Below are 24,086 nucleotides of genomic sequence, written 5' to 3' on the forward strand. Positions count from 1 at the left end.
TTTATTTTGTAATGGTTACGCTTAACCCGGAAGCTGAGACACGTTTGTAAACTCCTCATGTGTTTAGAGTACAAGTACATACATATTCATCCAAATAGCTGACAGAGGATCGTGGCATGAACGACCTTCCTGGCTACAGGTCATTAAGCAATATACATTAAGACTGTAAGTCAGTGAAGTACAAGATGCAAATTTAAGGGGTAAATGTTGAGTCGGTATTAGTCCTGACACTCTTCTCTGAAACATTAGACGCCCCTGTGTTAATTCAGGAGTTTGGGATGTTGCGGCGTCCCAAGTCCACAGACAGCGAGGCGGATCTGCTCCGGGAGCAGCAAGAGCTTCTGGCGGCGGGCGGTCAGTCCACTGTCACTGTAGTGAAGCGCCCTGATAAACGCAGAGGAGATGCTGAGGAGCAGGAAAATCACAGAGATGTTGTGACTATTGAAGGTAAGGTAGAAAGATCTGAGCTTTCTGGCAGTTATTGAATCTCATCTCATAACATTTTCATACACAGATTTAATGTTGAGTTTCATTAGACCTGCATATAGATTTTGTTTTGTGTAAAATAAGCTATTATTCTAAAGTGTTACCACTAGCTTTGGGCTGAAATTAGTGTATCTGCACCTTCAGATCTTCCAGATGAGATTCCCACCTTGACCCCTGCAAAGAAGTCACGTTTTAAACAGGAGCGGGTGCGTTTTGAAGATGAGGGCCCAGAAGAGCTACTGGACAGACATGATACCCATATCAGTGCTGTTCTCTCCAGGATCATTGTGAGTTATATTAAAGTCTGTTGTTTGATTGAATGATAACATAATGCCATGCTTATTGGTTATGTCTTCCTCCTAACAGGAGAGGGACACGAGTGCAGTACCTGTGTTGCTCCCTTGTATCACAGGCACTGCTTTCCCTAAAGTCTTACGTAGATCTGTGGTGGAAAGTGAGGTGAGAAAACATTTTACATGCACAGAATCCTTAATTTATTTCTCTTGTCTGACATTTCTGCCTTTTTTTTTTACTGCACAGGAAAGAGCTCCTAGAGGTAGAAAAAGTATTTTTGCACGTCAAATTGCAGCACAGAGGTCTAAGAATGAAGATGTTCAGTCTTTAAATGGTTCAGAGATTAGAGATCAGTCTTCTGCATCTAGACATGTGGAGAGCATGGAGACTGAGCGACCTGAATCAGATGTTATGGGTGAGTGAGCGCTATCACATACCAGAACGTTTTTCACGGCTAACTAAAGCATTCATAATTTATGTTTGTGGTTCTGTTATAGACCGTGTTGGTGGCCCCTTGCTACTTTCAGGTCAAGGACTTGCGATTGCAAATAGTGCCATGGAGACATTGAAAATCCATGAGGAGAATCAGACAAGGTTGCAGGCGATGTCCCAGAGTGAGATACTGGAGGAACAGAGGAAGCTGCTAGCTCAGCTCGGTGAGCTCAATACCTTCTTAGTTTTTACACAAAGTGAAGTGTACAATTTAGTGTTGTATTTGGCTGGATCAACCATTCAAATCTGTTACATAGTATTGTATATGGTAATTTTTAGACACAATGCATGGATCCAATACACTAATACTGAACACATGCGTTGTCTTTCTCGACTGTTTAAGTTCACCTAAGTAATCTACTATAGTGCTATGCATAAGTTTAGACACCCATAAAGTTGACTAAAAAGAGGAATAAAAAATCATCTTTTGGAAATTGAACTTAATGCCTTAATTAAAAAAAAATAGGAAAAATCCAACCTTTAAGGACACCAATTTTCTTTGTGAATGAATAATTTATCGTAAATAAATAAATGTTCTTCCTTAAAATACAGGGTGCATAAGTCTGGACACCCCTATGTTAAATTCCCATAGAGGCAGAAGATTTTTTTTTTTTTAAAGGCCATTTACTTCATGAATCCAGGATACTATGCATCCTGATAAAGTTCCCTTGGCCTTTGGAATTAAAATAGCCCCACATCATCACATAGCCTTCACCATACCTAGAGATTGGCATGGAGTACTTTCCATAAGATCATCTCTCAATGCAAATCAAACCAGCTATTAGGCTAACTGAAATAAAACCATGCCAATCTCTAGGTATGGTGAAGGCTATGTGATGATGTGGGGCTATTTTAATTCCAAAGGCCAAGGGAACTTTATCAGGATGCATAGTATCCTGGATCCATGAAGTAACTGGCCTTTAAAAATAAAAATCTGCCTGCCTCTATGGGAATTTAACATAGGGGTGTCCAGACTTATGCACCCTGTATTTTAAGGAAGAACATTTATTTATTTACGATACATTATTCATTCACAAAGAAAATTGGTGTCCTTAAAGGTTGGATTTTTCCTATTTTTTTTTAATTAAGGCATTAAGTTCAATTTCCAAAAGATGATTTTTTATTCCTCTTTTTAGTCAACTTTATGGGTGTCTAAACTTATGCATAGCACTGTATGTTTGCTAGGATACTCGCCAAGACGGGCATGTTGACAGAATTTTTTTCCGTTGAAAGAGGACTCAATATTTACACACTATCTGAGATGCGCCTTTCCGCAAGTGCACTTCAGATGAGTGCACACATATCTTCTCATAGCACGTGTACGAGTTCGCTTTCGTGTCTTCTTGTGCTTGAATGTTTAAATTGGCAAGGCTTAAATGAGTTTAGTTTAAACACAGATAGCAACATGTGCTGTTCAGGTTTCACCTGCGCTTGTGCGCTATGAACACTCGGGTGATGATGGCGTGAATGACTGGACATATTAGAGGATACAGCACTTGTACTGAACAAATTTTACAAAGAGTGACTGTTTTGTCCACGTTTTTTTGATCATCGCTGTTGTAACGGTTTGGGAAGCCAGAATGCATACACTTGCCAAACTCTGTCTGTCTGTTTTAAGCGTTGATATTTTCAACAAACCATATTATAGATGCGTCGTCAGATTTAAGATGAACCACGTTGCAATAATGTGCCGAACCGTGCGTGGAGAACAGTTCGTTTTTGTTTTTTTACAGAGATCCGTTACACACCTAAAATATATATTATTTGGTTCCTTAACAAGCTAGTCTTCTCAATTATTGTCATTTGAAGTTTTTTTTTTTATAGAAAGTTATACTTTTATCATGCATCCAGTTTATCAAAAGTGACAGTAAAGACATTTACTATGTTATAAAAAATTATATCTAAAATAAATGCTTTTTTTTTTTTTTTTTACTTTCTATTATATTCAAATCCTGAAACGAAATGTATATAGAGAAGAATGATTAATGATTCTTGAGCAGCAAATCAGCATATTACAATGATTAGAATGAAGGATCATGTGACACTGAAGACTAGAGTAATGATGTTGAAAATTCACAATGCCATCATATAAATGTATTACATTTTTTATCAAATAAAAGCAGCTTTGGTGAACAAAGGAGACTTCTTTCAAAAACTTTAAAAAAAATCATTCTGGCCCCGTACTTTTCAACAGTAGTATTAATGTTTGTTGCCAGAAAATGTCCCATATTTTAGTAACAGGGTTGCAAATGTCATATATTAAATAAATATTTAATAAAATACACCCATATTCTGACCTACTGAGGTTGATCAGTGTTTTTTTTTTTTGTAATATAAGCACCATTTCACTGACCATTTTCTTAATTTTGTTTGATTGATTTTATTCTTTTAATTTATTTAAGAGTTTTAGACACTCTTAAATAAACTCACATTGTTGCATTATGTCAGACCCTAGATTAGTGGACTTTGTGAGATCTCGGAAGGCACAGAGAACACCAGGATCTGAGTCATCATCCAAGCCTGTGCAAAAAGAAGACTTTCCGCTTAATAGCACTTCTACAGAGTTAGACCACACAGTAAAAGCTCCGGAATCTCAAAGGGATACCATGGAGGATTATGAGGAAGATGAGAATCAGTGTGTAGTTCAGCCTCAAATTACAGGTAAGTGATTTCAGAGCTCATTTAGCAGCAACAGATCACATAATATACCATTTGCGTTGTGTCGAAATGTTGTAAAGACAAGGTAAACCTACATATTTGTGGTTTATTTGACAAATGCTACTCATGAAGATGGCTGAATGGGGTATTTGGACTAGTCTGCATGCATACAGCATTAGAAACTAAAGCTAATGTACCGGACTGGGTCTTCTCAATCTTGTCAGCACAAGTGCAGCTGGATGGTTTCCAGTTCTTTATTCACCCTGGGCTTGGAACTGGCCACACATATTCTGGACTGTACACTTTGCAGATCTGTCCAGCTAAGCTGTGAGCCCAGCATGCTAAGGCAGATGCATCAATTTCAATTAGTCTGATTAGAGCAGAGTTAGCTAGAGCAAGCACCAATTTGTTTTAAGGTAATAGAGATAAGAGGAACTCAATGACATTTATGGATGAAGCACATCAGAGGTTACCATCCAGACAGTTCTTCCCTAGTTACACTGCCATCAGCATGTGGTATGCGTTTATCAATATACATGTGAATAGGCTTTTTAAATAACTGAAAGTCTAGTTTTTTTTGCTTATTATTATTTATCATTCATAATATTGGTCTTTTATTTTTATTTTTTGCAGAGGAGGAGCTGCCCATCAAGCCACAGAAGGTATGGCTTCACATGGACAAGGTGGAGCTAGATAAACTGGAATGGACTAGAGACCTTCCTGCACCCAGTAGGCTCAGCACCAAAAAGGTACAAACCATGAATCCTACAAAGGTGGTTTAATTAGTTGTGCTTGTTAATTAGTTGTACTTTTTCCAAAACCCCAAACCCTAAGTATTAAGCTTTGGCACATACTTTAACTAATCCTGGAATATCTGTGCTATGCACATAAAGGATCTCTATTGTGATTACATCCCAGTGAAAAGAATTATCAAAAAAAAATTAGGTTCTGTCCATCGGTTGTTGATTGAATGACAGTAGATCTGAATATGAGCTTGCAGTAATTTGTAAGAAAGGGATGGGTTTTACATCACCAGAGAGAAGTCTGTCATTTCACTGTCAGCTATGATGAAGGTCAGAAAAAAAAAGTTAAAACTGAAACATGCATGGATGAAATGTTTACAACAGAATCTACATGCTTTTAGAAAATAGTTCAATTTCATTTTATACCAACTTTAATGAGATAAATGAAATGTTCTTTGGTATTCTGTGTTCTTGTTTATAAATGCTTTATTACATTTTCAGGCTATGCAAGCACGTTTTGATTTCGCTGGCACTCTCATCCCAGCCACCAAAGACTTGCCCACCCATTTGGGCCTGCATCACCATGGAGAGGAGCCAGAGGTGAGTTGCTTCATCTAAATTCATCTATTGCATTGTTTTTAGACTGGCAGTGAAATAGAACTGATGCCAGTTCTTCTTTTAAAAGATGTTTGTATTAGTCAAATGCAGACGTGTGCATCTGTCATATATGTGTAATAATATCTATAATTTTCTCTCTCTCCTCTGTTCCAGCTGGCTGGATATTCACTGCAAGAGCTTTTCCTCCTCTCTCGCAGTCAGCTCAATCAACAGCGCAATCTGGCCGTCAGCACTCTCGCTAATGTCCTGACCAAAGTAAACCAACATAAAAAAATTAAAACACAAAAAGTTAATTGAGATGATGTGAAAAGCTATTAGATCGCAGTAGATTTGATTTCACAAACACTGTTATTAAAGAGGGTAAATGCTGGATTCTCTCTTTTTCCCATCATTAAAAAATTGACCCAAAAAATAAATAGTACTTTTGAAAAATGTTTTAAATGATCTAAACTCAAATGAGATGAAGACTCTGGTCATAGTGGCAGCCTGGTTAAAACTAATATTATTTTATATGTAGCAAATTTCCTCATGGATACAGACATATTGAGATCACATGATCAACAGAATACTACTCACTTTATCTTGGTAACCCTTTTATTGGACACTTTCTCTTGTTCAATAAAGTAACAATGGCTTACTAAAATATTTCGCGTTGTTAAAGGTACACTATGTAACTTTTGTCCCTCTAGCAGTTAAAAAAATAAAACTGCAAGCTTTTTGCGGAAGAATATGTATGCAATTTCCCACAAAAACCATCCTGCCCGGTCTAAAATATAAATGCCTGTAATAGGCTTACCATATGTACTATTGTCTATTGTTAAATAGTTAATTTTGAACAAAAATCCATCCATTCATCCATTGTAATATTTTCTTTCTGTAGATTTGTCTCTTATTAACACTGTACGCTTGTGTTCTCCATCAGGCCCGTGCTGGTGAGTACACTTCCTCTCTGAAGGGCAGCGTCTTGTCTTCTTTACTGGATGCTGGACTCCTCTTCCTTCTGCGTTTCTCCCTGGATGACGGTGTGGAGGGTGTGATGTCAGCAGCGGTGCATGCCTTGCGAGCTCTGCTGGTTTCATCCGATGATGAAGTAAGAGACGATCATCTCACGTGTCATTTATGCACTTTTAGGGATAAGGAACCACAACAGTTCTGATTTCTCTCATCCTAGGAGTGCTTGGATAATGCCTTCTCATGGCTGCTCGGGATGGCAACATTTCCTTTGCTGCCAACTGCTCAGGAGGATGAGGATGAGGAAGATGAAGGCTTGGATGAGGCCTTAAAAGAAACAGCAAAGGAAAAAGAAGAAAAGAAAACGGATCATGACGTTGCTAGGCAGGATGTTGTCAAGGTAACTGGGCTCTAAGATTGCTCTCTTTCCGCAAAGTTAGTAGCGGCTCTCAATTATGCAGTATTACTGAAATTTGTGTGTTGTCATCAGGGCTTTCTGAGGATGCAGGGACTTCCTCGACTGCGCTACATCCTGGAGGTGCTGCGGCCCTCTCCCCGTGTTGTTCTTGATATTCTGGAGGTTCTGATCAGAATCGCTCGCCACTCGACCGCTGCCGCCACACAGGTAACTGAATTCTGAACCACCACTGTTATGTTATTGTTATTTAAGTTTATTTGTTATTTAAGTTTTTTTTATTCTTCCTGGTCTAGAATCATATTTATTAATAATTTGAATTAGAATATTTTCAGTTTTCATTCATGTAAGTTTTTATTTTTCTAAAATGTTTCTATTTAGCTTTATTTAGTTCTAATTTTGTTTAGTTTTAGAAATTTTAGTACTTCAGCTTATTGTATTTCAATTAGTTGCCAAGGCAAGAGTTCTAATCCCTGTTTAAGTTTCAAAAGATCTGATCTTTTGACCGTATCCACATTTTTGTCCCGCCTGTTCAAGTTCAGTTTACTTGTGTCCGATATCTGTATACATGAATCCCTGCCTAAAACGATTTTGTTGGTGATCGCTTTACAATGCGACACGGTTGACCCTCAGGTGGTCGTGCAAATAAAATTCACGTCGGGTGGTACCATGATTACCTGCCAGCATGGATCTGTTAAAAGCTGTCATGGATGTTTGCATGCAAAATCTGACTGAAGGGGTGTAGGCCGGAAAATAACAGTAATTTTTGTTTATTTATCTATGGTTCGTTAGATCTAGAATTCTGAAGTGAAATAAAGTTGAATGAATTCTAATTAATTAACGAGAGAAAGAGAGATTGTGTAGGGCTGTGAAAGGATTAATCGCATGCAAAATAAAAGTTTGTGTTTACATAATATATGTGTGTGTACTGTCTGTGTATAATGAATTTGTATATATAAAAACACACACATTCATGTATATAAGAAAAATGTGTTATTTATATACAGAATATTTAGATTTATATATAATATAATTTATATATATATATATATATATATTATATATATATATATATATATAAAAATGTATAAATGTATATATATATATATATATATTTTGTATATACATATACACATATACATATATATAGTGTGTGTGTGTGTATATATATATATATATATACAGTATATACATGCAAACATTTCTGAAATATATACATGCATGCGTGTGTATTTATATATACAAAATAATTATACACAGTACACACACAAATATATTATGTAAACACAAACTTTTATTTTGGATGAGATTAATCGTTTCACAGCCCTAAGCCGTGAGTTTAATTGCGAAGATATCACCTCGTTGCTGAGAAATTTGCCTAATGTAGCTTTCAGTAGAGGTTGAAAAACCGTTTCTGTGCTCATAAATGTTTCTGTGTGCATGCAATTTCTGTGTGCGAGCGCATACAGGCTGTCGCCTTGTGGTGGCTTGGAATTCCAAGGGGAATTAGATATACATGTTTAGACAAATATATATCAAATCTATACCTGATTTAAAACCACATTTGGAAGTGGATGCGAAAAAGTCCGATCTTTTTTGTGTTTGTTTACACGTGCAAGAATTTCTGATCTGTGTCAGATTTTTTATTGAAATGCAAACCTTTTTTTTTTTGTCAGATCTTGAACTGCCCACGACTGATGAAGACTGTGATTTCTGAGTTTCTTCCCTGCTCCTGGACTCCTGCCGTCTCCCAGGCTCCATCTTCTTTGTATGGGCTTCCTGTTGCTTTGGCGATGAAGCTGCTTCGTGTTTTAGCAAGTGCAGGGAGGCATGCTTGTGCTAGAATAGTGAGTATTCCCTGAATAGCATAGGTTAACAGTGTCAAGTGCCCACCAATTGTAAATAATGATGATACTTATTGCAAGATTGATAGGACTCCCACCCTCTTTTGTAAATGAGTATGATGCTGATTAAAAGATGTGACAGGTCTCCAACTCAGATGTCAAACCATAGTGTTGTGCTGAAATGTGTATATATGGTCTTGCCATGGGCTGCAATGCTATTTGGATGTCAAATTTGGATGGTTTTCCTAAAATAAGCAAAGTTCTAATACACTGAAATTGTACATTTTAGTATTAAATGTATCTTAAAGTCACAGCACGGCCCTAATTATCCTGTGTCTCTTAGCTGAACTCTCTTGGAGGAAAGGAGCTTTTGTCACGTTTTGTGGTTGTGGATCCATCAGAGATGTTGCTGGAAGCAGGTGAAGCTCTTCGCTGCACTACAGAGGCTCTGAGGTTGTTCGCAGTTGCTGCCGGCTACGGACAGGCTTGCAGTCTTTACACGTAAGTGTGATCATTCACTTCCCTTTCAAATGATGACAATAAGCTGTGGTTGTGACAAATAGGCAGATGTTTAGGGATGTATTGAAAGCATCTGATTGTGGTGATGTGGTTCCAGGGATCTGTATCCTGTGCTGGTGAAGAGGTTGCAGGCTGGGAACCGGCCGTGTGCTTCGTCTGAAGCTGTGCTGTTTCTGGAGCTGGACCGAATCAGAGCTCTGCTGGTGCTGCTTACTCAGGTCACTCAAACGGCAGGGTGCCATGAAGAACTGCAGAGAGGACTTGTCAGGTGAGACTCCACTTTTAGGATATGTTATTCGTGGCAAATCATGTCAAAATGTCTGAACAATTGCACATTACATAAATTGAAAATAACAATATTTATATAATAATATAATAATAATAATATTGTAAAAACCTAATGCATGAATTTCTTTCTTCTGCTGAACAGAAAAGATATTTAGAAGAATGTCGGAAACCAAACAGTTGATGTACCCCATTGACTTCCATAGAATAATTTTTTTACTACTATGGAAGTCATTTGGGTACATCAACTGTCTGGTTACCGACATTCTTCAAAATATCTTCTTTTGTTTTCAACAGAAGAAAGAAACTCATACAGGTTTGAAACAACTTGAGGGTGAGTAAATGATGACAGAATTTTCATTTGGAAGTGAACTATTCCTTTAAGCAATTCCATGAGGTTTATGATTATTTTCTATTTGATTAACTTTTACAGTTCGTCAGGAACTCTTGGTAGGATTAACCACTGTTTTAATGTTTATTAAGAGAAATATGTGCCACTGTTTTTTTTTGTCTTGCTTATTATAATATTGCAATTTATTTTTTGCCATACATTTTGGAAATGATCTGTAGCTGTTTGGATGTGTGTATCGACAGTGCTCAGGGTACAGAGTGTCCTCCACCTCCTCCTGTTCTGTGGAGTCATGTGACGGGTCTCCAGCCCACTGTCATTAGCTCTCTCAAGGGCTGTGTGAGAGCACTCGATGGCTCGGCTCAAATGTCAAGTGCTCTGATTCTGCTTCCATCCTACTTGCTCTACGTGGAGGCGTATTATTCACAGCTCTGTGTGCAAGTAGGTATTTATAAGAATCAAATAAGAATCAAAGCCAGTGTCACACCAGTCTCACTGACAAGGTCATTTTAAAAAACAGCCTTTTCTGTTTTACTCTTATGTATTTATAAAACAGGCATATTCCTAAAGTTTTTTTATTTTAGTCACAATTACACAAATTACATTTATTTATTTTTTACATTTATTTAAAGGGGTCATGACATGAGATTTTTTTTTATTATTATTGTGGCATCTGTGATGTCATACAGGCAAATACATTTGCATATGACTGCCTCCAGAGCAAGGCATCGATGAACACATCATCACACCATAGGCTCCGCCCATTGGCATTCAGTCGCTTAACAGCTGACATTTGCCTACACTGATTGTGAGCGTCACGTCACATCAAAAGCAAACAGAACCCATTATAATCACTGCCGCTGTCTACACTGTATACGGTATACAGATGCACATTCAGTTTTTTACATACAGTACATCAGTTCCACGAACTTGAGTCCGTTGACAACAGAATCGAGAGTGAAAAGTGGAAGCGTGAAAGAACTTTGGCTTTGTTTCCATTTTAAACAGCTGGTTTGCATCTCTGTACAGACTTTAGAAAGACCCCAGGGTCTGAAACAAGTGGATGATTTATTTTATTGGCGTCCCGGATCGCGTCAGAGGATTGTATGGTTGTTCAGAGCTTTCATTTTGCAAACGAGGCAAAGAGTAATGGAGAGTTTGCAAAGAAACTTTTGTTGAAAGATGAAGCAGTTTTTAGGAGCCGCCCCCTAAAAAATTGATCATTTCAGACAGAGGGTTAAAGTGAAGGTTTCCTTGAGTGAACCTCAAGGAAAATATTAAAATTATTTAAAAAATCCATGTCATGACCCCTTTAAATGCTTTGAAAAGTTTAGCAATAGATTCATGAATGATTCATAAAACATGAACTCCTCTCTAGATGCAAAGTGGATACTGCCAAACTGCCCTGAATCAATGCTTCTGGTGTGATAAACACCAAAATATGAGAGATTTATTTGAGCGTATTCAGTCAGTTCCCTCAAGGCAAGATAATGCTGCCTGCACGAACGAGTTGCTGATAATGATTCTTCTCCAAAAAAAGTATTTTTATGTTACACTGTAGATTGAGTGCCATTGATTCACTTTTTTTTTTCTCATATATTTATTTTATCTCTTCAGAATATATAAAAAAAAAAAGTGAGGTAACTGAAGCTTTTTATGCAAATGGACCTATTATATACAGATACTTTAAATAATTACCATCATTTGCATATGTAATGTGACTAATCTGATCTGATTCATTTGTCAGAGCTCTTTCCAGCCGGTACAGTGTCTACAGGAACTAGAGTCACTAACTTCAGACGTGCTTCTGCCCCTGATATCCCATCAGGCCATGCAAAATATGGCCAGCAGCTTCAGGTAGGGTGATCTTTTATTTTACTTCAGTGTTCTGAGAGTAACCACTATCATATGAATTCATGTTTGTTTTTTTGTTTTTTGTTTTTTTTAACAAACCAGGTGTTAGCTTTTTTTTAAATAACTGATCAATTATAGTTGCATTAACATAATTACAACAGCATAATGTTAAATATAACAATAAAATGTAATATTAATAAAATAAAAAATGTGAAATGGTTTAGTAATATTAGTTAAATATTAATAATACAAAAATTATAATGACTTTTTTTGTGGTGTTATTGTACAATAAAATGACTAATATATGACTTTGCAACAGATGTTTTCAGATGTATTGATCTTTTCTTTAAAAGTGTGTTCACTTGAAGAATCAAGTGAATTATATTCCCTGAATTAAATTATAATTATTGTACAGAAATTATACAATGATGGAAGAAGTTTAATTATTATCATTATAATTATTATTTTTTTTGTGCCATTTTAATATAGCATTTGATGTAAGTAAATGAATAAAGGAGATGCCTGGGCTTATATTGTAGGTTACAGTGATCATTTTGAGCCATACAAAAAGAATAGATCTTGCATAAATGGAACATAATATGATCTCCTTCTGCAGGTCCAGCTCTGTGATCTGTAACCCCGGGCTAAGTGCCCCTGGTGGGGAGGTCGTCCCCAGTCTGCCAGGCCTGTTCTGCTCAAGGCTGTTGTCCTCCAGCACGATAGCAGGACCCAACTCCCCTCTGTCCCTCCCTACTGCCCTCCTATACCTGCTGAACACCGTCACCTCCATCCACAAGGGCTTAATTCAGAAGGTAAATTAACTATGGCTAAACTTTTATAGATCTGAAAAAATGCTGCGTTTTTTTTAATTCGTGGCAAATTTCTTTCTCTGTCTCTCATCAGTTCAGTCATCTCATCCTCTCTGACGCTGTACTGGCTTATCTGCGGTCTTGTATCGGAGCCATGCCCTCTGTTTCTCACATGAGTGCCTGGATTTTACGGCATGAGCACCACCTGCTGTATCTACTGCTCAGACTGGCTCACAAGCTGGTAACTGCAACCTCTGCATTTAACTAAACAGCATTTGCATACATATTATGCATACTGATATCATTTATAAATTATTTTAAATCATAAAATAAATTTGAAATATATTATTATATTGTATAAAATATTTTGAATATTTTTATATAGAAAATTAAATGTTTTAATTTCTTTGCTTAATGAATGAAATATATTGTATAATTAATCTGACCTGAAAAATAGGTTTAAAACTTAAATGTGCTGGATTAATTATTGAAATAAATTGAAATGTAATGCATAATGCATTTATCAGGGTTCCTATGAAGTTTGGAAAAGTATGGAATTTGATTTTAGTCATTTCCAGATCTGGATAAGTATGGAAAAAAGAAAAAAGAATTATTGTGTTTTCAGATTATTTCCCCATTCAGTTTTCTAAAATATAAAATTAAGAATTTATTTAAAACAATTATCATACAAGCAGAGTGTTTTCATTGCAAAAGTTTAGTGATCATATACTGATTTGTCAAACATGACTGAATGAATTCAATGTGCACATGTTCATTACGCAAAACTCTATTTTCAACTTCACTAAAATAATGTTTACTCAAATGCCACTGAAACCAGCAACAGATAAAGGACCAAATCAGACTATGCTTTGTTATTTTAGGGTTATTCACGTCATATAAACGCATATACACTCACCTAAAGGATTATTAGGAACTCCTGTTCAATTTCTCATTAATGCAATTACCTAATCAACCAATCAATCACATGGCAGTTGCTTCAATGCATTTAGGGGTGTGGTCCTGGTCAAGACAATCTCCTGAACTCCAAACTGAATGTCAGAATGGGAAAGAAAGGTGATTTAAGCAATTTTGAGCGTGGCATGGTTGTTGGTGGCAGACGGGCCGGTCTGAGTATTTCACAATCTGCTCAGTTACTGGGATTTTCACGCACAACCATTTCTAGGGTTTAAAAAGAATGGTGTGAAAAGGGAAAAACATCCAGTATGCGGCAGTCCTGTGGGCGAAAATGCCTTGTTGATGCTAGAGGTCAGAGGAGAATGGGCCGACTGATTCAAGCTGATAGAAGAGCAACTTTGACTGAAATAACCACTCGTTACAACCGAGGTATGCAGCAAAGCATTTGTGAAGCCACAACACGCACAACCTTGAGGCGGATGGGCTACAACAGCAGAACACCCCACCGGATACCACTCATCTCCACTACAAATAGGAAAAAGAGGCTACAATTTGCACGAGCTCACCAAAATTGGACAGTTGAAGACTGGAAAAATGTTGCCTGGTCTGATGAGTCTCGATTTCTGTTGAGACATTCAGATGGTAGAGTCAGAATTTGGCGTAAACAGAATGAGAACATGGATCCATCATGCCTTGTTACCACTGCAGGCTGGTGGTGGTGGTGTAATGGTGTGGGGGATGTTTTCTTGGCACACTTTAGGCCCCTTAGTGCCAATTGGGCATCGTTTAAATGCCACGGCCTACCTGAGCATTGTTTCTGACCATGTCCATCCCTTTATGACCACCATGTACCCATCCTCTGATGGCTACTTCCAGCAGGATAATGCACCATGTCACAAAGCACATGTCGAACATGACAATGAGTTCACTGTACTAAAATGGCCCCCACAGTCACCAGATCTCAACCCAATAGAGCATCTTTGGGATGTGGTGGAACGGGAGCTTCGTGCCCTGGATGTGCATCCCACAAATCTCCATCAACTGCAAGATGCTATCCTATCAATATGGGCCAACATTTCTAAAGAATGCTTTCAGCACCTTGTTGAATCAATGCCACGTAGAATTAAGGCAGTTCTGAAGGCGAAAGGGGGTCAAACAGGTGTTCCTAATAATCCTTTAGGTGAGTGTAATTACCTTTGAGAAAACCCCAAGAAAATAAAAATATTTACAAAATACAGATTACTGTCCTATATACCAAATATAATGCTGAAAATAATGCTGTATGATCCATTTATGTTAAACGGTCTGAAAAACCAACAGAGAGATTTGGAGAACTGAAATATGAAGTTTGAAATAGGAACCCTGTTTTATTCTGTGATTTAATGATCTTTAGGTTCCAGTTGACCCAGAGGTGGCCAAACACGCTTTCTTGTTCCACCATGTATCGTTGGCTTTATTGTCTTGGCTGCTGCCTGGCAGTGAATACTTGGCACATGAACTCATGTCTGCCTTGACTTTCAGCCACAGCCTCCTTCCGTAAGTATCTGATGAAGCTTTGCCGCAAGCTCTCATCTCCCTCGCAGTCTCAGTGATTGTAATTTGTCTCTTACATTGTATTCACAAAATAATATTCACATTTTCTTATATAGTGCCCACAAATATTCAGATGCTTGGCACTAGACTTCATACATCCTCTAAAAGTCACCTCGACACCAGTTGAATGAATGAAATGGAAAAAAGATTTATAAACGTTAGGTCTAGCATAATTTGTTTGCAGATGGTACTGTGTTTGTTATTGTTTTTCTAATGCAGTGAACATCTTTCCAGCTTTTTTGAACCACTTTCATATTTTTTGCATGTTTATTGTCATTACAAATGTCACTATACTTTGAATTCAGTCTAAGCAAAGAAAAAAAAAGCCAATTTAGTCCTCATTTTGTTTAATCTAAACTGACTGTAAGAATTTGTGAAAGTGCCTACAGATCAGAGGGTCTCTAGGATGCAATTTATTTTATTTTATCTCTGTAATCTATGATTATATCTTTTATGTTGCTTTGATGTGAAATTATGGTATTATTATTCTTGAACCTCTTCAGACATGTGCCACGAGGACAGGTTCATTAACTATACCAAGATAAGAGCTGAAACTCATTGGGAAACTGATCAGGTCTTGGCTGGGTATTTAGATTTGGCTGCATGTTATTGTTCATCGTTCTGATTGTGTACTGTTTGTGTTCAGATGTTTCTGCATTTCAGTAGAGTTTCAGACATGATATAAATACATTTATAGTTCATTTGTGTTCTTGCAATGTTAAATGTTTATCAAGCTGTAGTATGGCATTATATGCACAAGAGAGCAGCAAACTGCACATTTTTGACTGGATGGAGCGGATCTTTCCATGGACAGTTGACAGTTGTTGTTTTTAGTTATATTTTTTTGTATATATTGGTGAATGTTTCATTTTGTGTTTATCTACAGTATTTTATATTTTATATTTTACACTACTCTTTAAACGTTTGGGCTCAGTAAGAGAAGGGGAGGCGGATAAATTCAGCAATAGAAAAAGGTTATAATTTTATTTTATATATAATTTTAATGTAATAATATTTAACAATATTCAGTTTTATTGTATTTTTTATCAATATCCCAAAAAAAATGTGATGATTATTTTTATCAAATAAATAGTGTGCTTAAGAGACAACTTTCTAAAACATTAACAAATATTACCGACCCCAAACCTTTTAACTGTTGTGCATGTATGTTTATTAATATTTATTAGGGGCCAAGCCCCGAAGGGGCTGTGGCACCTATTGTATCTGTTAGTTTTCTTCTTATTATTATTATTCCTCCTCTGGAAGTCTATGGCAGCCCTATGAACCGTACATAGGAAAATGATGAAATTTGGCACATTTGTAGAGATGGCCATGAATAGTAATTGGACCAAATATGGTGTCTCTAGGACCAACTCTATAGCGCCACCACCAGTTCAAAAATTCAACATTGAAATGGTTATAACTTTTGAACCCTTTGATCTAGAGAAATGAAACTTAGTACACCTGATTCCTCTCATCATGCTGATCAGAACCAATATTGTACACTAAGACTCCGCCCATTACAGTAGTAGCCATTTTGAAAAGTACAGTATTCAGTTTTTTCGCTACTCCTCCTTCAAAATTTGTCCAATTTTGTCCAAAATTTGCTCAAATGATCTTTGGACTGAGCTGCACAGAAATGACTGAACAGATTTTTTTTATTGATCTTTGTTCAAAAGTTATGATGTCGCAAACTTAACAAGGTCGACCCAAAATTGCTTAAGAGGCTGTATCTTGGCCAAAGTTTGATCAATCGAAACGAAAATTGGTACACTTCATTGGAAGTATGCTCCGAGGGTCCTTGCCAAAGTTGGGAACAGCACCACCTACGGGTCATGAGATATGGGAAATGGCTATTTTGGCCAATAACTTTTGAACAGTTTGTCAGAAAATCATAAATGTGGTATCTATGGATTCCTTGGGTCATGCCGAATCCGTAGATACTGATTTTGCCAGGATTGGATGAACGACTTGTCCGCCATTTTGATTTTTGTCATAAATTGCAATATATTTTAAACTATTTGACATATCGGCACAAAAATTGGTAGGGATGATCGACACCATGTCCTGAAGGTACCTGAGAAGTTTGAACTCAGCGCCACCGCCACCTAGTGTTCCAGAGGTATAAGGTATTTTGCAAAAACGCTTATAACTTTTGAAAACATAGGTTAAAATTTGATTTCTTTATGTCATTACGTTCCTTGGATTATGCAGATTCCGACGATATCTCATTTGTCATTTTCCAACAATGTGACTGTCCACCATATTGAAGCAAATGGTAAACGATACAGTGGATCACGGAATCTTGCTGCACAGATTGAAGGTGGTTGGTTTATCAAGTCACGTTATTCCTTGGTTTAAAAATTATCTGAGTGGAAGAACCCAGTGTGTTCAAGCCGAAGGTAAACAATCTGATTTATTAGAGATTTCCAAAGGTGTTCCCCAAGGATCGGTGCTGGGGCCCCTTTTATTTACCATTTATATAAATAGCCTTGATTATGACATTCAGGATGCCAACTTTCATTTCTATGCCGATGATTCTGTTGTGTATAGCAGCGCTTCCTCTGGACAGCAAGCCTTGTCTAAGCTTCAGTCAGCCTTTGATATTATTCAGTTAAGGCTACACAGTTTAAAACTTGTTCTGAATACTGATAAAACCAAGTATATGTTATTTACCAAATCAAAAAAAACTTGAAAATAATTTAGTATCTCTTCAGACCTTTCAAGGTACAGTGATTGAATCAGTAAAAGAGTACAAATATCTAGGCATCATAGTTGATGATGCCCTATCTTTTAGTTCTCATATCACTCAACTGAAGAAAAAGTTGAAAATCAAGCTTGGGTTTTATTTCAGGAACAAGTTTTGCTTCTCTTTTAATGTAAAAAAGAAATTAGTCTCTGCTACTTTTCTCCCTGTTCTCGATTATGGTGATGTTGTATATCAATTTGCACCTTATTATCTTCTTTCTTCCTTAGATGCCGTTTATCATGGCGCTCTAAGGTTTATATCAAATTGTAAATCCTCAACTCATCACTGCACCTTGTACCATAGAGTAGGTTGGCCTTCTTTGTCTACCAGAAGAAAAACGCACTGGTACTTAATTATTTACAAAGCCATCTTGGGGTTGTTGCCTTCTTATCTCTGTTGTTTTGTGCAGCAGAAAATTATCAAGAACTATTCTCTTCGTTCGCAAAACTTTTATACTCTTTTTGTTCCTTTTGCTCGAACTGAGTTTGGTAAGAAGTCTTTTATGTATGCAGCGCCGTTTGATTGGAATCTCCTCCAATCTAAATTAAAATTAGAAAATCTACTGACTCTGGACCGTTTCAAATCAGTTATCCGGCAAATGGAAGTTGATCTAACATTATGCAATTGCTTTTAAGTTTTTTTTTTTTTTTTTTTTTTTTTTTTTTTTTTTTCTCTAATCTGTTTGTGTGATGTTTATCTGTGATGTAACTGAATGTATTGCTGCACATTTTGGCCAGGACACTCCTGTGAAAGAGATTTTTAATCTCAGAGAGCTCTTTTCTGGTTAAATAAAGGTCTAATAATAATAAAAAAACAGTTTTTTCGCTACTCCTCCTTCAAATCTTGCTCAATTTTGCCTAAAGTTTGCTCAGATGATCTTTGGACCAAGCCGCACAGAAATGACTGAATAGATTTTTGATATTAGCTACCGTTCCCGAGATATTCGTCTCCAAAGTTGACCTAGCCTGTGTTTGTTGCCTTATGCTAGTTAGCTTAGCATAATAATTGGTTAGCATGCTAACCAGATGCCATTCTTTCTAATGTGGCTCTTCAGCTATCAGGATAACCATAAGCTACATTAGCATTAAGCTAGCTTAGCATGCTAATCTCGTTAACATGATTTTGTGTGCTCATTCATACACTGAAGCCTTTCCTCAGCAGCTGTGTAATTCACGTCCTCTGAGTGGCGCAAGTTGCTAAACCACGTATCATGAATCCTGAATCATTCCAGTGTGGGTTCGAATCCTGTGTGGGACAAGTTTAAAATTGGGTATAAAGTTGTCATTTCAATTCCTTTATTACATGGGTAAGAGCTGTACTAATGTTTCTTACACTTGGATCAGAAATAAGTGTGTTTTTTTAACTTCATTCTGTGTTCGTTCTCATCAGACCTTCTGTTCATTTTGATTTCACCCTATCTGTAATTCTGAATCTATCTGTTCTGGAAAAGTGCTGGAAAAGTTGCTGGAAAAACCCTTACAAGCCAAAGAGCAATAAGGGCTTGGCCCCTGTAATGCTGCTTGCAGCTTTAATTTGGTATTATTTTTGTCTTTTATATTTTTCACAATTTAACCACTGGAAGGATTTACTTTGAGAATGAGAATATACTGTATATATATATATTTTTTTTTTTTTCTGTCATGCGAAATAAATATTTTTAGTTTTAAGTATGTAATATGAATTTATTTATTAATAATTCCATTATTTTCCTTGTTAGGGAGGGTGGTTGTGGTGAACCAGAGGTGGCCGCGTTGGCTGAGTTGCAGCTCAAGGAGAGGACTTCACCTGCCGTTGGTGCCCTGCTACGTGACGCTCTTCATCATTTGCCCTCCATCCGCGGTTGCTACCTCACCCACCTTGCATACATGGAACCCTCTGTCCTTTCATCCCGTGACCGGTACCTCGGCAGAAACCCTTTCGTCAGCTCTCATCTTCTACCTGAGCTTACTGGCCCCTCGCTGCCTTCCGACTGGCCCTTCTTACCGCTCATCAGTCTCTATGAGCGAACGGGACAATCAGCTGGCGGTGGGCAGCAGGTCGAGTCTCTTCCAGCAGGGTCTGTACAGTCAGCCACTCACTGCCTTCAATGGCTCCTTGTGCTGGAGAGCTGGAGGGAGCAAGCGCTCACGGCTGTGCCACCTGTGGCTAAGTTAGCCCGGCTAGCCTGTGTCTTTCTGTGCTCCAGTGACCTCTTCCTGGAACGACCTGTGCAAGAGCTTACTTGGGCGCTGTTTCGCAGACTAACACGTCCAGCCCAGCTTGAGGCGCTGGATCTGGGCTCAGCTCCACCAGGCCTGGCTTCCTTTCACGACTTGTACTCGGCTCTGCTGGCGCAGTATGAGGCTGTGTCATTCGGTGACCTGCTCTTTGGCTGCTTCATGCTTTTGCCTCTACAGCGGCGCTACAGTGTCACCATGAGGCTGGCTGTGTTTGGTGAACATGTGGGAATGCTGCGATCGCTGGGGGTCTCGCTACAGCAGGTAAGGATAAACAAAATGGAAACATGAGTTGTTTTCTCATTGCAATCATGGGCATCTGAAGCAGTGATCCAATTCAGACTAAGATTTGATCATTGAAGTGCAGTTCACAAGGTCATCCGATGATTTGAGTTGGAGAAGTCTACTTGAGTTCACCAATTTGTTTGCTTAGGATCTACCAAATGCATGATATGAATGGACATGATGAGTGGTGAATAGTTCGTTCACTTATTTTGCTGCCAATATAAAATTAGGCAACATTTTGAGAATTGCTAGTATTTTAATGCATGTTTTATTTTCCCATTTAAATTAGCTAAAATAGTTGTAGACTGCCTATTGTGGTGGGAGGAGCAAAGGACAGACACAGTGGTTGTGTGGCGTCAGGCCTCGGAGAGGTATTTATTTAACAGAAATAAAACATAAAATGTCAAAAAAAGGGAAAATGAAGTGTCCAAATAATCAAGGGATCTGGTGTCCTCATCGTGGCGGGGAGTCGTGAAGGACTGGCAGTGATCAGTTAGGATGGGTCCAGGTAAGGGGTGGGGTCTGGCAGCTCATCCTCTCTAGGCCTAAGCAACTGAGGGGAATAGCGGACCGGCATCCTAGCCTGTCAGCGGCGTCACGCACGTTTCTTTATTGTTTTTTGCTATTGCTGCGACCTCATGTGAGTGAAAGGTTGCTGGAGGGGAGAATTTATTGTCCCACCCACCCTTGCGCTAGTGCACATGCCATTAGAGAAAATGAGAGATGTTTTTGTGAGGGGAGAAGTTATTTTGATTAAATCATCAATTACTCACCCTCATGTTGTTCCAAACCCGTAAGATATTCGTTCATCTTCGAAACACAAAAGAAGATATTTTAATGTAATATGAGAGATTTCTCTTCCTCCATTGATAGTCCACGCAACTACACTTTGATGCTTTAAAATTTCATAAAGTGATTGCTTTAAATGATGAACAGATTGAATTTAGTCTTTTATTCACATATAAACATTGATCAGCAAACAGAAACGGAAACTTATCCAAACTTGCTTGACGCACGAGAACAATATTCATTGGTTCTTGCTGAAGCTCAAACGTGCTGCGTAACACACTCGAACCAACCTCTTTCTCGCATGTCAAGCAAACATGCTTGAGCTTCCTTTACCACAACTGATGTGTGCGTTGATGAATATTTATGTGAATAAAAGCATCAAATAAATCTGTTCATTATATAAAGAGATTGTCTCTTCAGAAAATTTGGACTAAACCGCTCAATTCACATGGATTAGTTTTACGATCTCTTTATGAACTTTTTGAAACGTTTCAGTTGCGTAGCTGTCAATGGAAGGACAGAAAACACTCAGAGAACGAAAGTCTTACAGGAATTTTATTTACTAATTTAAAAATTACGAATGATTAAAAAAATTATTGTGCACGGATAAATGATTTATAATAAATACTGCAATATTTCATTAAAAAATCTTGATTTCATGGTGACCTATATTATACGAATATAATAATGTTTATTACCATGTATTGTTATTCTACTGCATATAAAAGAAAGTGATTTTATTGTATTTACTTATTCAACTTTTTGTATTAAAAAATTCAAAGAAATGTAATAAGAGTCACAGAAGTTTTGCGACAAAATAAAACTACATAATTTATTTTTGCCTACTCTAAATGTATAAAAAAATTTCCCCTTGACTAAATAGCATTAAACATTAAAAAAAATACTTGACAGGGGCAGTTTGGTTGAAATTATGGCTGTTCTGAAATTAAAGCCCTTTTAAGCCATTTCAGAGCTTATCCATAGATATATATGTGCTAGATATATGACTAAACTGTAAATCCCTATTGTGAAGCAGTTAAGACCGTCTCCAGCTGAAATATGATTTGTTTGTCCTTTACAGCTGCCTGTTCCACTGGAGAAGTTCACGTCCCCCATGGAGGACTCCCTGCCTCTGTTGCGGCTGTATTTTCGAGCACTAGTAACAGGAGCTCTGAAGAGGAACTGGTGTCCTGTACTTTATGCAGTGGCTGTTGCCCATCTCAATGCTTTTATCTTCTCCCAGGATGCAGTGGCAGAGGTAAACTACATGGGCATCAAGACCAGTGTTATTTTAGTATTATTTCATTTAAGGGTGGGTTTGATTATAATTGATTCTAACGAATTCTGGTGCGGTTTGACTGAAATATGAACGCAACACGGACCAAAGACATGTAATCAAACCAATACAGGACATGTCACAAGCTGCAACCCTAAAAAGGACAGAATGCTCAAGCAAACCTGTTTTGGTCATGGGCGCGATGTTACCCATAACAGGCATCAGAACCGCGTCTCCTTGCAGCAGATTTTCGTTTGTGATGGAGGGATTCCTGTCACTGTTTTGACACATTTATTCTTTACACATTTTATAAGTTCTTCCTGAGTTGTCAGCTCCATCATATACCATCATATGTACGCACATGTAGCGGGCATTAATCCAGCACACAGCATTGTTTTGGATGTTCGACAAGTTCTGTTTCAAAATATACGTCATAAAAGCTTCTTTTTTTTTTTTTCTTGATTTATATCTTTAAGATCGGTGGTAAAAATGATAAGTGTAAATGCTAGCAAATCAGGACTAAATGTATAAATTTTTAAAGGGTGAACACACCCTTTATTTTTTCCTCTAAAATGTATATCATATTTTATTTCAGCTTCATTTTAGTTACCTAAAAGGATTTTTTAGTTTTAGCTAAAAATTACAACACTGAGCAAGACCAATGTCACAAAAAAGCAAGAATTTCCTTAATGATGAGCGATCCTGAAGGGCTAGTTCCAAAAATGAAAATTCAATCTTCATTTTCATTGTTTTTTACAACATTACAAACCCATATGACTGACTTTCTCAAATGGAGCTTAAAAAGACCTTTAGCAGAATATTTTAAGCTGCTCTTTCCATACACTGAATGTGAATAGTGACCAAAGACTCTCAAGTTTAAAAATTTTTTTTTGTCAGAATGACTTGTGCATTATATTCCTAGTTTTCAGGAGACATATAATGGCTTAATATGAGGAAAATACACAAATGTAAGTCATCAAGTCAAGCAAATGTACTTTATGCAAATGTTTCCTCTGGGGAAACCTATAAATTATATATGCAAGTTGTCTGTCACATAATCCTAAATGGAGTGGTTGGGTTTGAAATATGTCGGAGGAGTGAAGCAAGTGTGATAGATGGTCTCTTAGCTGTCTTATTTTGTCATTTTGCTGTGAGTGATGACCATCCTGACTTTCATTCTCTGCAGGAGGTGGAAGCGGCACGTCGGAGCCTGCTTAGAAAGACCTACTACATGACAGATGAGGTACCATCAGCCACTCACCTCTACTTTAAAGAGAGCTTCCATTTCCAGGATCTACTTTCATCTCCATTATATTTCTCTCTTGATTGCTCACCTTTCCTGGTGTTGTTGTTTTTTTGCTCCAGGTGTTGAAGAACCACCTTCTTCTATTTTGGCAGCCCCAGCAAAATTCAGAGCTGGGCTTCAGCACTTATGAACAGCTGCCCTGCATTCGTGCCCGCAGGTTGGAAAGCATTGTAGGAACTGTACAGAAAGCGGGAGAAAGGTGAAAAAGGAAAACTCCTGGTTCCATTGTGTCCTAGGTGATTTGTGAGCTACAATCCTAATATATCTGTGATTTTTAGCTTGTTAGGGACAAATGACAACAATAGACTTTAAAATAAATTTTTGCTTTCTTGTGTATATGGTGTGGTTACTTGTGTCCATATCCCTTTTTCCTCTGTTTTTTGGCCAAGACAATATCGTTGAATATTTGGCCAAGTATATATGCCAGCAGTCCAAAGTGGCACATCTTCAACTGTTCTGAAGTAAGATATGGATTTGTAGCCATATTCAGAGGCTAGTTATTTGATATAAGTAAATAACATTTGGCGGACGTAAGATAATTCCAGAATTTACATGGGTTAGTCAGTTATTTTATTGCCGCCTGAATCTGAAGTGTCAGGGGTTTTTCGTCCCTCCAAATGATACTGTTTTTGGACAAACA

The 24,086-nt window shown here is 37.5% G+C and overlaps 1 protein-coding gene across 3 annotated transcripts; it reads left to right on the plus strand.

Moving 5' to 3' along the window:
* The first annotated feature begins 11 nt into the window (after positions 1–11).
* rpap1 (RNA polymerase II associated protein 1) lies at positions 12–23,780 on the plus strand. 3 transcript variants are annotated; one of them, XM_082144195.1, is made up of 25 exons: positions 17–165; positions 250–447; positions 631–773; positions 853–945; positions 1,027–1,195; positions 1,278–1,436; positions 3,721–3,933; positions 4,564–4,679; positions 5,175–5,273; positions 5,445–5,546; positions 6,214–6,381; positions 6,463–6,642; positions 6,733–6,867; positions 8,334–8,504; positions 8,845–9,002; positions 9,118–9,288; positions 9,900–10,095; positions 11,402–11,511; positions 12,125–12,320; positions 12,412–12,558; positions 14,626–14,768; positions 19,292–20,054; positions 21,946–22,122; positions 23,327–23,383; positions 23,506–23,780. In XM_082144195.1, exons 2-25 carry the CDS (start codon positions 279–281, stop codon positions 23,647–23,649), a joined length of 4,179 nt encoding a protein of 1,392 aa, XP_082000321.1. In that variant the 5' UTR covers positions 17–165; positions 250–278; the 3' UTR covers positions 23,650–23,780. The 3 variants fall into 3 exon arrangements, with proteins under 3 accessions (XP_082000320.1, XP_082000321.1, XP_082000322.1); XM_082144196.1 differs by having other exon boundaries at positions 18–165; positions 270–447; XM_082144194.1 differs by having other exon boundaries at positions 12–447.
* The last annotated feature ends 306 nt before the right edge of the window (positions 23,781–24,086 follow it).

The sequence above is a fragment of the Leuciscus leuciscus genome (genome assembly GCF_965113295.1).
Source record: "Leuciscus leuciscus genome assembly, chromosome: 17".
NCBI lineage: Eukaryota > Metazoa > Chordata > Actinopteri > Cypriniformes > Leuciscidae > Leuciscus > Leuciscus leuciscus.

Excerpts from the sequence above, each read along its gene's own strand:
- rpap1 (XM_082144194.1), top strand. The coding sequence starts at position 279 with ATGTTGCGGCGTCCCAAGTCCACAGACAGCGAGGCGGATCTGCTCCGG. Across the intron at positions 1,196-1,277 it reads ACCTGAATCAGATGTTATGG|ACCGTGTTGGTGGCCCCTTG; the intron begins GTGAGTGAGCGC and ends GTTCTGTTATAG. Across the intron at positions 22,123-23,326 it reads CCCAGGATGCAGTGGCAGAG|GAGGTGGAAGCGGCACGTCG; the intron begins GTAAACTACATG and ends CATTCTCTGCAG.